This window comes from Rhamphochromis longiceps, linkage group LG12 (assembly GCF_057381845.1).
Source record: "Rhamphochromis longiceps isolate RC_006_pf linkage group LG12, R_longiceps_female_GT1.1, whole genome shotgun sequence".
NCBI classification, from domain to species: Eukaryota; Metazoa; Chordata; class Actinopteri; order Cichliformes; family Cichlidae; genus Rhamphochromis; species Rhamphochromis longiceps.
The window spans coordinates 29,636,921-29,653,601 of NC_140568.1; the positions used below are offsets into that span (position 1 = coordinate 29,636,921).

Consider the following 16,681-nt stretch of genomic DNA (forward strand, 5'->3'; position numbering starts at 1 on the left):
CTCAATCAGTATCCTTAATTAAGATCTACTAAAATATAATTCCTCATTTACCAGACTTAACACACTTACTCTCTGATGTTTTTCCTAATTAGTACCCGTTTTCCATGCTTATCATATTCACTCATTTTCCCTCATTTGCATTCTTCCATCTATTCTCATTATCTTACTCTCACTTTCCTTATTTAGCGTTCCTCTGTTTCACCATTTATCTCTCCCTGTTGCTGTTCCTCTCGGCTGCTAAACCTATCAGTTTTTAATCAGCATCCTCTAAGTATTAACATCCAGGCACAGGTTCTTCCCCCGTTCTGTTGCTCCATTAGTTTTTTTCCATTAACTGTTTATGACAGGGTTTACAATATTAACATCAAGAAGAATAATATTTCCCATCGACCCCCTCATCTTCCACCTTTTTTGCCCTCCTGCCTTCATTTTTCCACCACATCATTTAGAGTCCCATCACACCTATCCTTCATCAGCATCTTATGAACTCCCAAATAAATTAATGTCTGGGGACATAATTATTCTCCGTTTGCCATCTGTTTCATATTCCGTTCTTCTTCGTCTCATCTTCCCAAATTCTTTCCATTGCGTTGAATGCAGACATAAAACAGCTTGAACAGCTTGGAAAAACTGAGTTCGGTACTTTGAACTGAGCAACAGGATAAGTCAAAGACACAGTCGTGTTTGACAGATGCTTTGAGAAGAGGACAACCAGAAACGTCAAACGTTCTTCAGTAATGTCATGGCACTGATTTTTCCTGACTCTGCGCCCTCCTATCAGCAAGCGTAGGTAATTGTGACCTAAATTTTGTGCGTCAGCCTGTGTGTGTGTGCGTGCATGCACATATGTTTTTTTGTAAACCGGTGTCTTCAAATACAGTCAGCACGTGTTGACTTGTGAATAACATTTTCCAGAGTGAAGTTAATCCCCATTCCCTGGATACAAAAAAATACAAAGCCCAAAAGACCAACTCGTATAGAAGCAGTGGAAGAATTGAGAGGTACTGAACACAAAGCCAAGAGGATGATGTAAGAAAGATGATGAAAGAAAAATCACTTTTTCAACACTGCTACTGCAGATATTAATAACAAGTCCTCTAAAATCTCTATTTGAGCTTAAACACTACAATGAAAAGCTTAGACACTTTTGGTGTTTATGATTTTACTATTGTGACCCTACATGAGACTACATGACCCTATATGTGACCCTACACATATAGTTGGATCCAGCAAGAGCTCAGTCAGCTTAGCTTAGCTGCACAAAGGCAAAAAATGGTAAAATAACTAGCAGCCAGTCCTCTGCCTCTCATTTACAGTCATTAACATTTCAGTTTTTGTATAAATGTACATTATTGAGTTTTGCAGGTGCTGGTGGGCACGTGTTTCTGCCTTGGTCCTGGGGTTTTGTGTTGTTTTGAGGTTTTATATCCTTAGCTAATATGAGTTTTGGGGTCCCTGCTTGGTTGTCATTTGTTGCTTTATATTCATGGTTTTTAGCTTCAGAGTTTATTATTATTATATTTTTGTATTCTGATTCTTGTTTTGATTTGTCATTCTAGTGATGATTATGTTTCTGGGATTTTGAGCCTTAACTACCGTTCCTGCCTTTATTTGTTTTTCTTAATGTCTTTTGTTAGATTCTCTGCCTTCTCTTTCCTCTCTGATTTGTCAGTGTCATTATACATGGTTGCTCTCTATAGTCAGCATTTTTAATTATATAAAAATGTCAACTTAATAACTTGATATTTGAAGTTATTTTCTCAAAATTTAGAGGCCTAACCCTAAATTTTGACATATGGAAGGGCTTTTGGTTTTTGGGTTTTTTGTCCAGTGGCAGAAACGAGTTCCCATAGTTGCCCCTGAATAAGCTAAGCTTGTTTTAATCTTGTTGTTTATTTCCTGCTTCACTTTTCTCTTGTGGCTTTATTTGTGTTTTCTTCCTGCTTGTCTAACTGTTACCACCTATATTGATTACATACACCCAAATCATCCCTTGGTGTATAAATAGCCCTGTCATCCCCATAATCTTTGCCACAGCATTTGACCTTTTACCTCACTTAGTCTATTGCGTGTTGTCTTTAGCCTTTGCAATCAAAAAAACTGAATCAGCCACAAGTGGCTCATGAGCTCTAGCATGATTTGCTTCTTTTAGCTCTGGTATGTGTATGAGTCATCCACGAAAGTCTTGAATTTATGAGTGGCTTAACATATGCTGGGACACAGTCACACACAAACCTATACTTTCTATTTTCCCATTCTCCCAGCAGATCTTACGGCAGCAGCTTCAAGGTCATTCACATGAGAGCAAGAAGAAATTTATTTTATAGCTTGTAATCAACTGATAAATCTTTAGTTCTACATCAGAGTTGATTGGGGTCCATGTTAAAGAGAAGTGAGTTTTTTTTTGCCGCTACATACTTAGATTTCTTCCATGTTTTAGTGTCTACTTTTATTTTTTTTAGTATTTTTGTTACTATCCATTACCTGCTCTACTTTTCTCTTCCTCCCTGTCTGTCCTCACCTGTATTGATTAAATGCACCCAAAGCATCCCTTAGTGTATAAATAGTCCTATCCTTCCCCTTAGTATTTGTCACAACATTTATGTTCTCCTCTATCTCAGTTGTTTTTTCTTCCTTCATTGAATTGTGTTGATTTTTGGATTATTTATCAATTATTAAAGCTCACCATAAATTCCATAAATTATATGTATTTTATATACTGTGACAGTTTTTTTTTGTTTTTTGTTTTTTTTGGGGGGGTGGGGGGGGGGGGTGCAGCCAGTCTAGCTGTTTCCTATTTTTTATGCTAATGCAAGCTAACAGTGAACTCACACCACCTTCATATTTATCATCAATCTTTAATATGCGGCAGCATGACTCTGTTCTTGGATCCCCTGCCTTGCCATGTGTATACTTTCAGGGAAACCACTACTAGCAATCAGTTGATTTGGCTGATTTACTGGGTTTTGCAGACTGAGTTTTGGCTCCTGGCCTGCCTGAATCAGTGTTCAATTATTCCTGAAATTTCAAACAATCTTTGCTGCCATGGTCTAGAGTGTACCTCTCTCTCATTCTTTGTGTATCTTGTAGTCTCCCCTGTTTGTTCTCTCTCTTTGTCTTGGCATGGCTCAGCATCCTGTTCACACTTCTTTCCTCAGTTGCACCTGTGATCCACTCTCCTATGAAGCCCTTCAGCCCATATGACTGACTCTATGCTCCAGTCCCTGCCAGAGTTTTTCCAACCTTGTAGCAACACATGTCTACTTTTTTGTATTCTCTTGATCTTGTTTGAAACCATGTTTAACTGTATGCCCCTGTGTCTCAGGTTCACTGCCAGTTTGCCTTAGTCTCCTCAGTCTGCCACAACGTGTCAGTCTGCCACTTTTCAGTGAAGCCAACTCAACAGATCGTTGCCACCTTCAAGAAACTCCAGCCTGGGTCTCAACCATTCACAATTGGTCTTTAATAAAACAAGTTTGTGCATGGTTATCTGAATGGCGCAATTTCTGTCTTAGTGGTCCAAAAAAAATGAATGACACTTTGACAGGGTTTTCCTGAAATTTGAATCTTCAAATTGAATCTCCAGAGAAGTTTAGTGGAAAGAAATGTGTGATATGATAGTCAATGTAGTGGGAGAATATGCTCATATACTCTTATACCTATTTTAGTTGTAAACCCAAATTTATGTATATGTGAGTGATTAGCAAAACATAAACACAACAGTTACCACCTTTTCATATCTGTGTGCTTTACTGAAGCTTCTTTGTAATGTTTGTGACCTGCTTTCCAACAATGCTAACTCTGCTAATATCATTATTTTTAATGAGGTGCTCACTTAAAAAGACAGTTGCACAACCGAAGCTTTGCAGCACACTAACATTTCCCATAATTACACGTAGATCCATCATCTCAGCAGAGTAATTGTTGCTTTATTGCTGCGCGAAAGAGGCCTGCGCGATCATTTAAGCAGAGACGTGTACCTGCTACTGATTCCTCCTGCATTCAATATTACAGGATGGTTAAGACCTCTCTTTAAAAAGAGTTCAGTTCCTGGCATTCAACCATGTGCCACTTTGCCAAACTGTCTCCATCAAAGGCTATTGTACCGGTCTGAAAAGGCGGAGTGCCAAATAATCGGTCAGATACTTTCAGTATTTATGCAGCCTGTCTGTGAGTCAAAGGCACACACTGTGTAATAGTTGTAATGGCTGTAATATATTAAAAATGCACATGCAGGCACATGCACATACACCACAGTGTGTTATTGACTTTCATTGATCCTAAGCGCTTTCATTCTTCGTCATTTGGCTGTAAATCCCAGTCAGTCTTTTAGTTATAATGCAGGACTGAAGAGGTCGACCTCCAGTCCCCCATTATTATACAACCTAAACCTTGCTCTCAACAGAATGAGCACACATGAACACACACACACACACACATACACAAATGCGTGGGTCCATAATTTACTGCAACACAAGGCCAAATCCTGGAGAAGCTTTTATAACTTGCCAATAATCATAATGTCATGTTGATGGACCAGGTCAATATCCTTGTGCATTTTCTGTCTGTCTATTTGTCTGTGGCTCTCTTTCTCTCTCCCTCTGCTCTTCTTCTAGCTTCTACTTTGGGTTTGTCACTTTCTCATTTTCACTTGGTTTAAAAAATTTAAACCACTGGCTAATAAGGTCTAGCATCATTTGGTTTCTTTAGCTCTGGTATGTATATGAGTCATCCATGGAAGTCTTGATGAATGTGTCCCTAACGTATGCTGGGGCACAGCCACACACAAACATGCATATAATTAGACTTTCTATTTCCCATTCTTCCCTCAGATTTTATCAGCAGTAGCTCCAAGGTCACTGACATGACAGCGAGGAAGGATGTATATAGTAGCTTGTAATCAACTGATAAAAGTTTGATTCTAAATCAGAGTTAATCCGGGTCCACGTTAAAGATAAGTCAGATTTTTCTTTTACTTACATGTGTCAGTCTTGAGCAGGCTGTTTGTGCTTCTGAAGTATTGAGGGTTTTCGATCACTGGGATCTTGGTCATGCCGATGATTACTGCGTCAGGGCCCATCTCCGATGACGAAGGAGTGTTGCTGCCATTGGAGACGTGGTGAAGAGGAGAGGCAGAGTCATCGTCATTGCTGATCACTGAAGATGGTCCTAAGTAGGAGAGAAATGGGGATAAGCTGTGTTTGAAAAGCATTTCAGCTATGTGATCAGTATGAGGACGCAAGAGGAGTAATTAAAGCTGTTACTGGCAGGCAGCGAGGAGATAAAATCCCACAGACCCCCAAACCTTCCTAACATTAGAACTCTAGCAAGCTCTCTTTTTCTGTTTTTCATACAGCTATTTCTTGGTGGACAAGCAACATGAGTGCCTTCAAGAAAAGATTGCCTCAAAGTGTGCACTATTATCCCCATTTGAACCATTATCAAGTCTCAGCCCTTACTTTAGGCAAAGCTGTATTTTTCCTTGTGTCTGACTATTCTGGCTGCTCAGAACAACAGTAAAGAAGCTTGTGTTTACACGACACATCATTGCAGCTCCTTTGTTTCATGCGTAGCTCTGTCCGTCATTACAGCATTATTCACAACTGTAGTTCAAGCTGACTTCAGCACAAATTAAACAGTAGCTGCACTGATATGAACACAAGGCTCCAGAAACAAAGTGAATCAGAATCAACACTTGTAACCAACAAGTGCTGACCTGTGTTAGATGGTCGCCTTACTGCATATGTAAACTTTGTACATTTCTTTTTAATGTGAAAAAAATGCATTTTTAAAATTTTATTTCATGTCTCACTGACACCCAAAACAAGCACCCGACCACAGTAAGTTGTATTCTTAAATGCAGGGGTTATTTCCAGTCCGAGTCTCCACTGATTTTGAATTTCATACAGCTTTTTTTCTGAAACAGAGCTCCTCAGGGGTTGAAAAAAGCCTGTTTACTACATCTCCTGCTAGGACACTGATGCAAGTCAGGAGTAACTTGCCACGCCCAACAGTATTTATCCAGGTAAAAAGAGGGTGGAGGTACAAATGGCAGACCACATGACTCCCCTCTGTCAGTAACAGATGTTTTAATCCTAATGTGCAACAGAGCTCTATGAGGTTAATTGACAAGAGCAAAGATACTAGGAAATATGAGGGGCAGAAGTAGCAGCTCCTGTAGTAACTTGGGTCATTTTGACTGGATGAAAACAAATTTGCAAATTTCTGCATGAAGAAAATGAGTGACTAAGCCGGTAAGTGCCCCATTAAGGGGGCCAAAATGGGAGAATACCATTAGGTACTTTATCAGCAGTAGCTGTTTTCTTTTTGTCAGTTTGAAAGCTTTTTTAGGTACGCTTCTGCAGCATTTAATGATGAAGTCAAGAAAAGAAGGCTAATATGAAGTGTATTCCTCCAGAGCAGGAAGGTAACAGAGGGAATTCATGTATGCAATAAAAAGCAGCAATCTAGGAGCTTGGTGGAAAAAAACAAAGCGACACAAAAAGTGGAAAATGCAGACGCAGAGATGGCACTATTATCTCGTTAAAATAAAAGTCTCAGGAGAATACGCTTCCTCTTTCACATTACTCAAATTTCTGAAAAGCACAAGATGCAGCATTAACATGAATTAACGGAAAACAAAGCAGAGGTGGGGTAGCGTGAGTCAGACACAGAGCCCATCCCTTTCACAGCAAAAGGGTTTGTTTTGGCAGCAGAATGGAGGCGTTATTAGTTTCTAATTAGGCCCGTGAAAATAGTCCAGGAGGTTTGTCTGTGACAGTAAACCCTCATCACATTTCTGCTAATTTTCTGTACCCATACTTAGTGCCAAAGCAAACAAACCTCTTTTTATTTTTCTTCTCACATAGACTGTAGCAGTAAATAGCAGCTGCATTTGCAAGAGCCTACAGGTACAGACTGATATTCACTCTGGGTTTCTTTTTCGCCTCACCTTTGACTCCTGCATATGCACCCTTATCTCTCACTGGAGTGTTTAATACTTACAATCAATATGTCTGCATACATCCATGCACTAGAAATGTAGTGGCCACTTTATTAAGCACAACTGTGAAATCTAATTCAATCCTACACAATAATAATTGTTTTTACAATCAACACAGAAAACTGGCTATTACAGTACAGCTCACACCTTTAACATACAGTACATTTAAATCTCATACGCTTTCAATTCCATCTGAAATACCTAAAAATGTATTGTGAAAGTCGAATTTAGGACAAAGTATGACAAGCAATTTAGTTGTAAATCAACTAAACAGGAGCATCACCTCAAGTCTTTATGCTGTGCTAATATTTGCTCTGAAGTTTATCTGACGACTCTGCGATTCTAGCAGAGTTACCAAATTTGCCCCTTTGTACCGCTATTGTTCTACTCCAGCCCAGCCAGCGGTGAAAACAGTCTCCACATTTTTGTGCTAAAACAACGGTAATTTGGTAAGAAAACATCTGATGTGTCTAAGGCAGAGTGCCATAGCCTCTTTGTAGTTCAGTTTTTTTGGCACAAATCTCATACAGTACCAAAACTGCTTTCTAAGCAATTTCTTCTTTATGGCCAGTATAGAAGAAACATGTATAGCAACCAGTAAAATACATACAAGATCATATAATTATATATCCACTCAACAGCTACTTTACTGATACACTTCTTGTTAATGCAATGATCTAATCAGACAATCACATGGAGCAACTCAACCCATTCAGGCATGCAGACATGGTCATGGTTGTTGGTACCAGATGGGCTAGGCTGAGTACTTAAGAAATAGATCTTCTGAGATGTTTCCACACAACCATCTTTCGTGTTTACGGAGAATTGTCTTAAAAAGAGAAAATATGCAGTAATTAGATCTCTGGGTGAAAATGCCCCGTTGATGCCAGAGGTCAGAGAAGAATGGCCAGACTGCTTCAAGCTGAAACAAGGCAACAGTAACTTAAATAACTGCAATAACTGCAGACTGTTACAGAGTTATGTGGAAGAGCATCTCTGAAGGCACAGTATATCTGTCCCTGAAGCAAATCTGTAAGAGCACACAGTGCCATTTCGGTCAGCCAATGATCTGAAAGAGTCTAAATATCTGCTGCAACAACGATCTACCAACCTAGCATATTTTTAAGTCTACCCGAGTTTTGTTACCGACCATGTCCACGACCACAGTGTACCCATCTTCTGCAGGCTGCTTCCAGCAGGATAACACACCGTGTCACAAAGCTCAAATCATCTAAAACTGGTTTCTTGAACATGACAGCGAGTTCCCTGTACTCAAATGGCCTCCACAGTCACCAGATCTTAATCCAATAGAGCACCTTAGGGATGTGGTGTAATGGGAGAGTCTCATCATGGAAGTGCAGCTGACAAATCTGCAGCAACTGTGTGATGCTATCATGTCAATATGGACCAAAATCTCTGAGGAATGTTTCCAGCACCTTGCTGAATCTGTGCCATAAACAATTAAAGCAGCTCTAAAGGCAAAAAGGGGTCCAGCTCAATACTACAGTCTACCTAACACAGTGGCCAGTGAGTGCACATACGTTTAGGACCAGCTTGTCTTTCTCAGTGTTTACAATGTATAATTATAAAAAAAAAAGTGCTGCTTAAATCACTGAAACAATGACTTCCTGTTATGTCAGCAGCAATCCCACTGAGAGCACTTTACTGCAGTTCATTCCAGCTTCAAGAGCGTTCTGCTTTTTGTTTTGGGTAGTTGATTCTTCTGGGATAGTGCCAAAAGTTTTTGCAAATCTTAAATACTGTGGAGCCAATCATGAGCTGAAAAAACTTAAAGTTGCAAAATTTGCCCCAGTGGTGACATTTTTCACATTTTAAATGGCTGCATGGAAACAACCCCCACACCCTTTTTCATTCCTTTAATGTCTTCTTCTTCTTTTTTTTATTAACCACGCTCAGTTAATTGCAGACACTATCATCTTAGCATATAACAAAGGTGGTTAAGAGGCAATGATGCAAATGATTCCAATCACTCAGGTACATGAAGCGGATAGTAAATTAGTGCTTTTTAGTGCATTGTCCTGAAAATGCAGAAATAAAGGCTGGTGAGAGATCAGAGTCATGCTTCTAGCTGTGCAATATCATCTTATGCATGCCTTTTCGCTGAATAACAGGTGAGAACAATACGGACTGTGTATGCATAAGACTGTCTTAAGCAGGATAATTGGACGCTTCCATGCAGTCTCGGTCTTTCATCAGCTCGTCAACCTTGTGTCAGTAGAAGGAAAATAACCCTACAGACAAGTCAGAGCATGGGTTTCATCATAGACGTGGTAGGATTACAGGTACATGCGCACATGCACACGTACACACACAGGTAATTCTTCTCTAGGCCTCTTTGAGACATGAGCACAAGCCTGAAAACATCGTATTAAGAGTTGAGATTGATTTCCCACGAGCACAAAACACAGTAGATGTTTTCCCCTCTCATGTGGTCGGCTCTGCTGCATTACAATACTGGTTGACATCGCTCATTTCCTCTGTCCCTGGACGCGTATCAGGCTCTAGTGCTGTTGACAGGGCTAGATTGAGAGGAAGAAGCTGAGAGTTTGTTTGTGTGTGTGTATGTGTGAGTCTTAACCAGCGTATGTGTGTGTTGGTGACTCGTGAAGAATGAAAAGGCCTTGAGAGAGAAAAAGAATGAGAGCAAGAGCACAATAGTTTGTTTTTCTGTGTGTGGAGAGTTTATATGTGCTGTAAATGTGTGTGTCTTGGCTGCGATGTCTGACAGCATCTTTTTTTGTCAAGATCCAGACTTGTAAGCTAATGTGTCACTTTCAGTAAACAGACCTCAAAGAGTGATTGGGGACAGTGAAAATGGTGAAAATGGATGCTGTGCATTATTTGGAGTGTATTAAGAAGTATTACTGAACACTGTGTGCTCGGATTAAATGGTTTTTCTTTTGCACAAATCAGTGCTGCCGTGCAAAATATCTTCAAAGGTCAACTAATTATGCTTTTAATTTAATTGTATTGTTATCAGCAGAAGGGTACACTGAATTCTTTTTAAATATTTTTTATTTTGAAAATTTATTTAAAGGGTTTCTAATCTAAGTTGTGCAAAACAGGTATGATGTTAACCAATTAAGATTAATTTTAATTTAATTTAATTCTGCATTACTGAAAACTAACCAGAACACTCAAAGGGCAATAAAACTATCAGAAAACAGAGTCAAAACTCTCAAAACAGTAACTCTGAATCTACTTTTAAAAGGAATCGTGTACTGTACACTTAACTATCATTCAGCGTGAAACACAATGCAGCATTTGACCTTGATTGTCAAGTTACCTATCTAACTAGACAGTGAATAGTATATTAAATACCACACTGAGTTTAAATGCGCAGATCCAGACAACACCATTACCCTTCTAACAATGATACCTTATAGTTTTTCTTTATTCAGGTAAAAGTCACTTTGAGATTAAATTCCTTTTCCAAGAGCGACCTGGCCAAGAGGGTAGCAGATGTTACAACGAATACAAGACATAACAATATAACAAGTAAGGAAACAAATACAGTACTCTGTACAGACGACTTAACACAAACATGCTATTTTAAGCTTTTCCCCCACTCCTTTAGAGTGGACTTAAATTTCACCATTCCCATTTCTGACAGTTATTCCAGGATATACTCTACAGCAACTAACAAGCTAGTTTGCTAGTTAGCTAACAAATATTGGCTAACTAGCAAACTAGCACTCTGCTTAATGACTGAAGACTGGGTTGTTGGTCTCCTACCTTAAAGGCTACCGTGACAAGATTCGCTATATGGACAAAAGTACCAGACCACCCACTTTGTATAACTACAGGAGCTGCTTAGCCACAGAAACCCATTCCATGAAGCTCCAATTTATATGTTAGCTTAATGCCAGAGGAACTTTGAAACTCCATAACTGCACAAACTTGAGGGAACTTAATAGTCTTTTTTTTTTTTTAAGAGACTGTAATTCAGCACCTTTTTGAAATGTCTCAATATGTGACTGATTTACTGATTTGGAAAAAATTTCTGGCAACCTGAAAATTACAAAAAATGATAGCTTCAGTAACATGTATCTATCTTCAAAAACACTGCATTAACAACTTTCAGCTGTTCATTTTATTTTCCAAGTGATCACCACAGCGGATGGATCTGCATATTTGGTTTGGCACACGTTTTTACACCAGATGCCCATCCTGACTCAAAGAGGTTGGGAAAGTGTTTTCTTCTGGCAGTAAACCATGGCAGGGTAGCGTAGCACCTCGGGTGACCCCAAGCCTGGATGAATGGGAGGCTTGCAATAGTAAGGGAATCTGGTGTAAAAATCTGTGCTAAATCAAATATGCAGATCCATCTGCTTTTAAAAATACATGCCACAGAAGCAAGAATTTTATTATTTAGCCCTTTAAAGCCTAAACCGGGAACCGTGAAATAATTGCAAGAAAATTGTAATCTCTTGAAGATTAATGAAATATTCATTTCATTTATATAAATTATAAGTTTTGCTACATCTGGCATTTTTCTCCATATTTATTGCTTATAAATACATTGTGCAAATTATTTAGGTGTTTCAGACCAAAGAAATCAAACTCAATGTATCCAATACATTATACTGGGCATTAAGGGGTTAACCCCACGGGAATATGTAACTAAGTGAAAAAGACCATTGCCAGGAATTCTGTTAACAAAAGCAACAAAAGCAGATGCAATTTGAGATGTTTTGGATCACATCATTTTGATATTTTGAATTTTCTCAACTTTGAATTTATTAATTAATTTATTTTAAGTAGCTGAGTTGCTGTGGTTACCAAACCTAGAAGAGGATGGATAGATGTATGGATGGAATTACAATCAAAACGTATTTAATAACACCTGAATTCAAAGATTGCGTCTACAGAGGGAACCAGTTTTTGAGGTTGAGAAACATAGAGTATTGCACATGTAAGTGGAAATCCAAGTATCTAATTTACCATCACAATATAATGCCCACAGTAACTATAATCCAGCGATCCCGTGAAATTACAAGACAATAATCTAAAATGTATCAGAGTATCTGTGTCAGTGGAGCAGAAAAAAATCCCTCTAATGACACAAAAGCAGGAATTATTTATTTACTGCATACTGTCCATCTTGTTTTGCGTATTATCATGAATATTCGTTTTTAATGCTATGTCCATTTAGTTAATTAGCTCTCCAATTAGCTTTCCCCCTTCTGGCCGCCAATTTCCTCTTGCAAAATTCTTCTTCTTCACTGCAAGTTAATTACATTTCTCCGATAAGTGCATTGATAATTTTATCACCCAGGAGAGATATAACATTTGTGTGTTATAGAGATTTTAGACCCTAATTTTAGGGACATTGTTCTGGTAAATGTAGTGCACTGCATGTAGCCGCACCTCTTCAGTGCTAATGTACTTATGCATTCAAAGGAAGAGCAAGTACCAAAGCGTACAATATGAGTGAACTCTTCAGAACAAGGTAACATTAATAGATCTGTTTTCATTAAAAACTCCAAGGACAAAACTGCAAAATGAAATCTTTGATTTCCATTTGAAGCTCGAGACATATAGTAGATTGTCGCTATTCATTACAGAAGAAAATTCTATTTATTTCATTAAATGAAGGCAGGTGCTACTATTTTCTTCTTTTTCCTCTCAAACCGAGTCTGCAATTGTAGCAGCATTATTAAATGTAGAGCAGCCATTTCATCACAGCAGTGAGTCCAAACCACAGGCTGTCAAAAACTGAATAAATAAAGAGCTTTCAATTATGTCCCTTCTGAAAAATTCTCATATTCAAGAAATGAAACTGTTAGTTTGGGGCTTTTTGAATTGTATAATTACCTTTAGTGTTTACTGCTCTGACGTTATCTCAGCATAACAAAAAGGACAATAACAGGACGCACACACACAGGTGCAGGTTTCCGTCTGTCAGTGTGTGTATGTGTTTGTGTTGGGGAGGGGCTGTAGATCATTAACAGAGAGAAAGGTCCCAGGGTCAGATCGTTATAAAAACCGTTAAGCTGAGGGCCAGCAGTAGCCTGTGTGTGAGACAAGGAGAGAGGGAGCGTCCACTGGGAGTGACTGGGTAAAAAGGGGAATAAAAAGATGTAGAGATGTGAGGCGGAGGAAGAGAGAGGGAGAGATGGACATCAGAGGTGAAGGTATAAGTGGGGTCAGGTCAAGACCCAACAGTGTTAATGGACATGGAACTGGTGTTTAAACCGATGGAGACCCGATCTACTTGTAGTGTGTTGGGGGAAAACCTGGGTTAACAGTCAATAAATTACAATACCTTGCTTTCAAAGCTGAGGTCACAACTGAGAGGTGGATGGCAGGGTGCATTAAAGCTGCGGGTCGCTGTATGTCACTGTTTTCCAGTCTTCGCAGCAACACAGTAAAGTCTGTGTCTTGTTAGTGTTTAGGTTATTGAGAAGCCAGTGAAATGAGTGTGGTTAAGTTCAAGATAACTGACAAAAGTCTTGGTTTATAGCAACTCGAGTCTCATTGTAGGGAGTCGTATTGGCTGTGACTCGAAGTGTTACAATTGTTCAACTAACTGCAAGACTCGCCTGGATCTGGGTATGTAGCAACAACAACAGAAAGAAAAAAGAAAGAATCACGCGATCAGACAAGCAGCAATCAAGTCGCCAGTTTTCTTACGTTATCTCACCCATGAAAAACTAACAGCAGAACAAAACTAGCGCTAGTGCTGTACTGTGGGTATATGTTGAAGAACTCCAAATTCAATCTGTGAACGGTCATATGTGTTAAGCTTCCCAACAATTCTAGACGATATATTTCAGTATCTGCCTTTGCCTTCTTTTGGAAATGATTTTAGGCATAACAGAATATTTTTTGTTTGGTGATCAGAGCTGTCGCCTCGCAGCAAAAAGGTCCTGACTTCAAATTTACTGTCCAAAGAGAAACTGGCCACCAGTGTGATGTCAGTTTGAATTTCTGTCTGTGTCACAGCTCAGTTATGGACTGGCGACCTGTTCAGGGCGTGCTCTGGTTCTCACCCTGTGACAGCTGGGATCAACTCCCTTCACCCTGAATTGGATAAGTAGTTAGGCAAATGAATGGATGGGAATTGGTTATCATTATCAAGTCTCTTGCATTCTAAGCATAAAGCCGATATTAGCTATTTCTTATGTAGGTGATGCTGTGTGGGGCTCTTTAAGTCATCAATGGCAACACTGATTGTGCTTCAGCTCATGGGCCGAACTGTAGGACTGTCTGTGTAGGACGATCAATTTTTGCACTCAAAATTCCTGTTTTGTTTTGTTTTTTAAAAAATGTTTTCAGTTTGTGCTGCAACCAAATAGTTCGGAAAGGCAAGAAATCCCACTGCTTGTAAGGCAGAGTGAGTGGAGACTTGTAGCTCCGTTCATCATAGATATATCTCATAAGTGGCCTCTAGGTCAACTACAACCAATTTTGGAACAATTACAAAGTCAACAAACTCTCTCTATGTGGATTCTGGACTTTAGCAATAAACTGACCTTTAAAATTCACAAGGAACGTTACTGCTTTCTTTTCTTGGTTTCAGCATCTTGGTTTTTTTGTTGGTTTGTTTTGTGCTCCTTTTCATACATTCGCAAGTCTTTAGAGGGACGAGTGAACTTTTACAGCTTCCACTCACACAACACTCCCTCAAATTGATCCACTCAAAGTGAATTTGTGCCCAAGTGCGTCTTCGCATTAGCCTTGACTGACTTGGTGTACAGTCTTAAACACGCCTTTCACACGTGATTAACTCAATGAGTGCAATGTTACTGTTACCAACGGTGAGAGATGCCAAACTGGTGCGCATTGCTATTTGATGCTGAAAACAATAAGGTTTTAAAAAGCCTCCAAGTGTGATTCAGAGGTGTTGTTCATCTAATTCCTGATCAAACTTGCTACAAATGGCCCTGCATCTGTTTAAACAGCTGTTTCTGTCAAGGGACGTTAGGCATTTTTGTCGTCCAATCAGAATACAGCTCATGAATAATGACAGTGTTAAATTAATGATCTCAAGTCCTGACAGCCTGCTTCATTAGAGCTTTATGTTGAGTGCTGGAAATCAGATGCTCGGTGAAACTGAGCAGATGTGCTCTGTCGTCACACCTCAGCTACAAGAACTTCAGGTGAAAGTAAAAAAAAACAAAACAAATCTCTCCACTTTAGGTATGAGGGGGATATTAGAAACTTAAGTGCTGCACAGAATATAAAAGGCAGGGGGCTGGATTTTTCCACTCCCATCTTATTGCTACAGTTTTCTAATTTCTGGAGGAGAAATGCAGCTGATACTCATTCCTTCTTTGCAGGCAGGATTTAGTGCAGCGGGAAAATGGTGCCATAAATTAAATCAACTGTAATTCAGCCAAAATGCAGCCCTGAAGCATTCAGCAGAAATTCAGTTACTGCAGTTACTGCAAGAGAAATGGTGATGGTAGTGCTGCAGATGCTTCACACCAGCGATTGTGAGGCAGATGTAACGTTACACAGCCGTGTGGACAGCACACGTTCTTTAGTTCTTCACATTGCTGCAGCGACACCAGCCTCGCCGTGGGAGCCTGAGAATTTGGGAACTTGAGTGGAGAAGGAGTCTTATGACAAGTCTAGACTGTAGTTGAGTTAAAACGATGACAGTGAGTCACTGTATTGATCTCTCCTGGGCTCTCTGGGTACACCTCAGACAAACTGAAGCCATTTACTGCTGCATGCTGCCCAGGGCGATAGATGTAGAGAGACTGTTATAGGATTTAAGGACATCAGGGCCTGTCAGTCTGTCTGTTAAAACAGCCTGGTTGTTGTATGCCTTGAGAGGAACAGCGGGAAGAGTTGTTTGCGGATAACAGTGGATCTCATGATTTGAAATGACTGGCAGCAGTCAGTGAGGTCAGTGTGTAACTCTGGCTGAAGGATAGGGTTCAGAGGTGATGATGGACGTTTCAGATACGAGGTGAAAGTTGGCAGCAAGTTCAGCTTGGGTTGGGTCTCTACAAGTAGAGCCATTTGACGTATTTACTCTTTTTAATCTTTTGATCATGCACCAAAAGCAAAAGCAGCTCTGCTTTTTTTTTTAATATTCTCCAGTTTAATAGCACAAACTGTTGACTACATTATTACAATTTGCATGTTGATCAAACATATCTAATCAACTAGACAAAAAGTCCACAAAATATCACATGCAACCCCCCTTTCTCTCTCTCTCTCCCTCTCATCACTCTCTCTCGAATGTTTTACACAACCAGTCAGTGCATCAGTCATTCAGGCTTCAGAGTGACTGATAGGACTGTTGATACCAAAGGCCTCTGTGACCCCTTAAACCTTTCACAATACGTGCAAACACACCAACACACACACACACACACATACAGATGATTGGTAACATGAACCCCATGGTCTCTAAACTGTGCTGTCACCCTGCTGAACACAGGAAGTAATCTATCGATCCAAGAGGAAGAGGGATGAAGCGATGAGGCGGAGAGAGACAGACAGAGGACATAAGGGAGGAAGTTTAATGGGTAAGGAAAGAGGAGCTGCAGATTCACAGAGTGGTTAGTGGAAAGATGGAAAAAAAAGGATGGCAGAAAATGTGTTTTTTCTCTGCTGTCTTTTTTTTCCTGAGCAGCGACGTTCGCCGTAAAAACAAGGTTATTTCACATAGAGTTTTCCTCTTAAAGTAGGGGAGAT

At 39.6% G+C, this 16,681-nt stretch overlaps 1 protein-coding gene across 1 annotated transcript in view; it reads right to left on the bottom strand.

The window, feature by feature from the left end:
* Nucleotides 1-16,681, bottom strand: part of ntrk2a (neurotrophic tyrosine kinase, receptor, type 2a) — a 113,259-nt gene that overhangs the window by 33,001 nt on the left and 63,577 nt on the right. Inside the window, exon 14 of the mRNA XM_085425707.1 lies at nucleotides 4,981-5,169. Within this exon, the coding sequence (XP_085281833.1) occupies nucleotides 4,981-5,169 (189 nt within the window). The remainder of the gene's footprint in view (nucleotides 1-4,980; nucleotides 5,170-16,681) is intronic.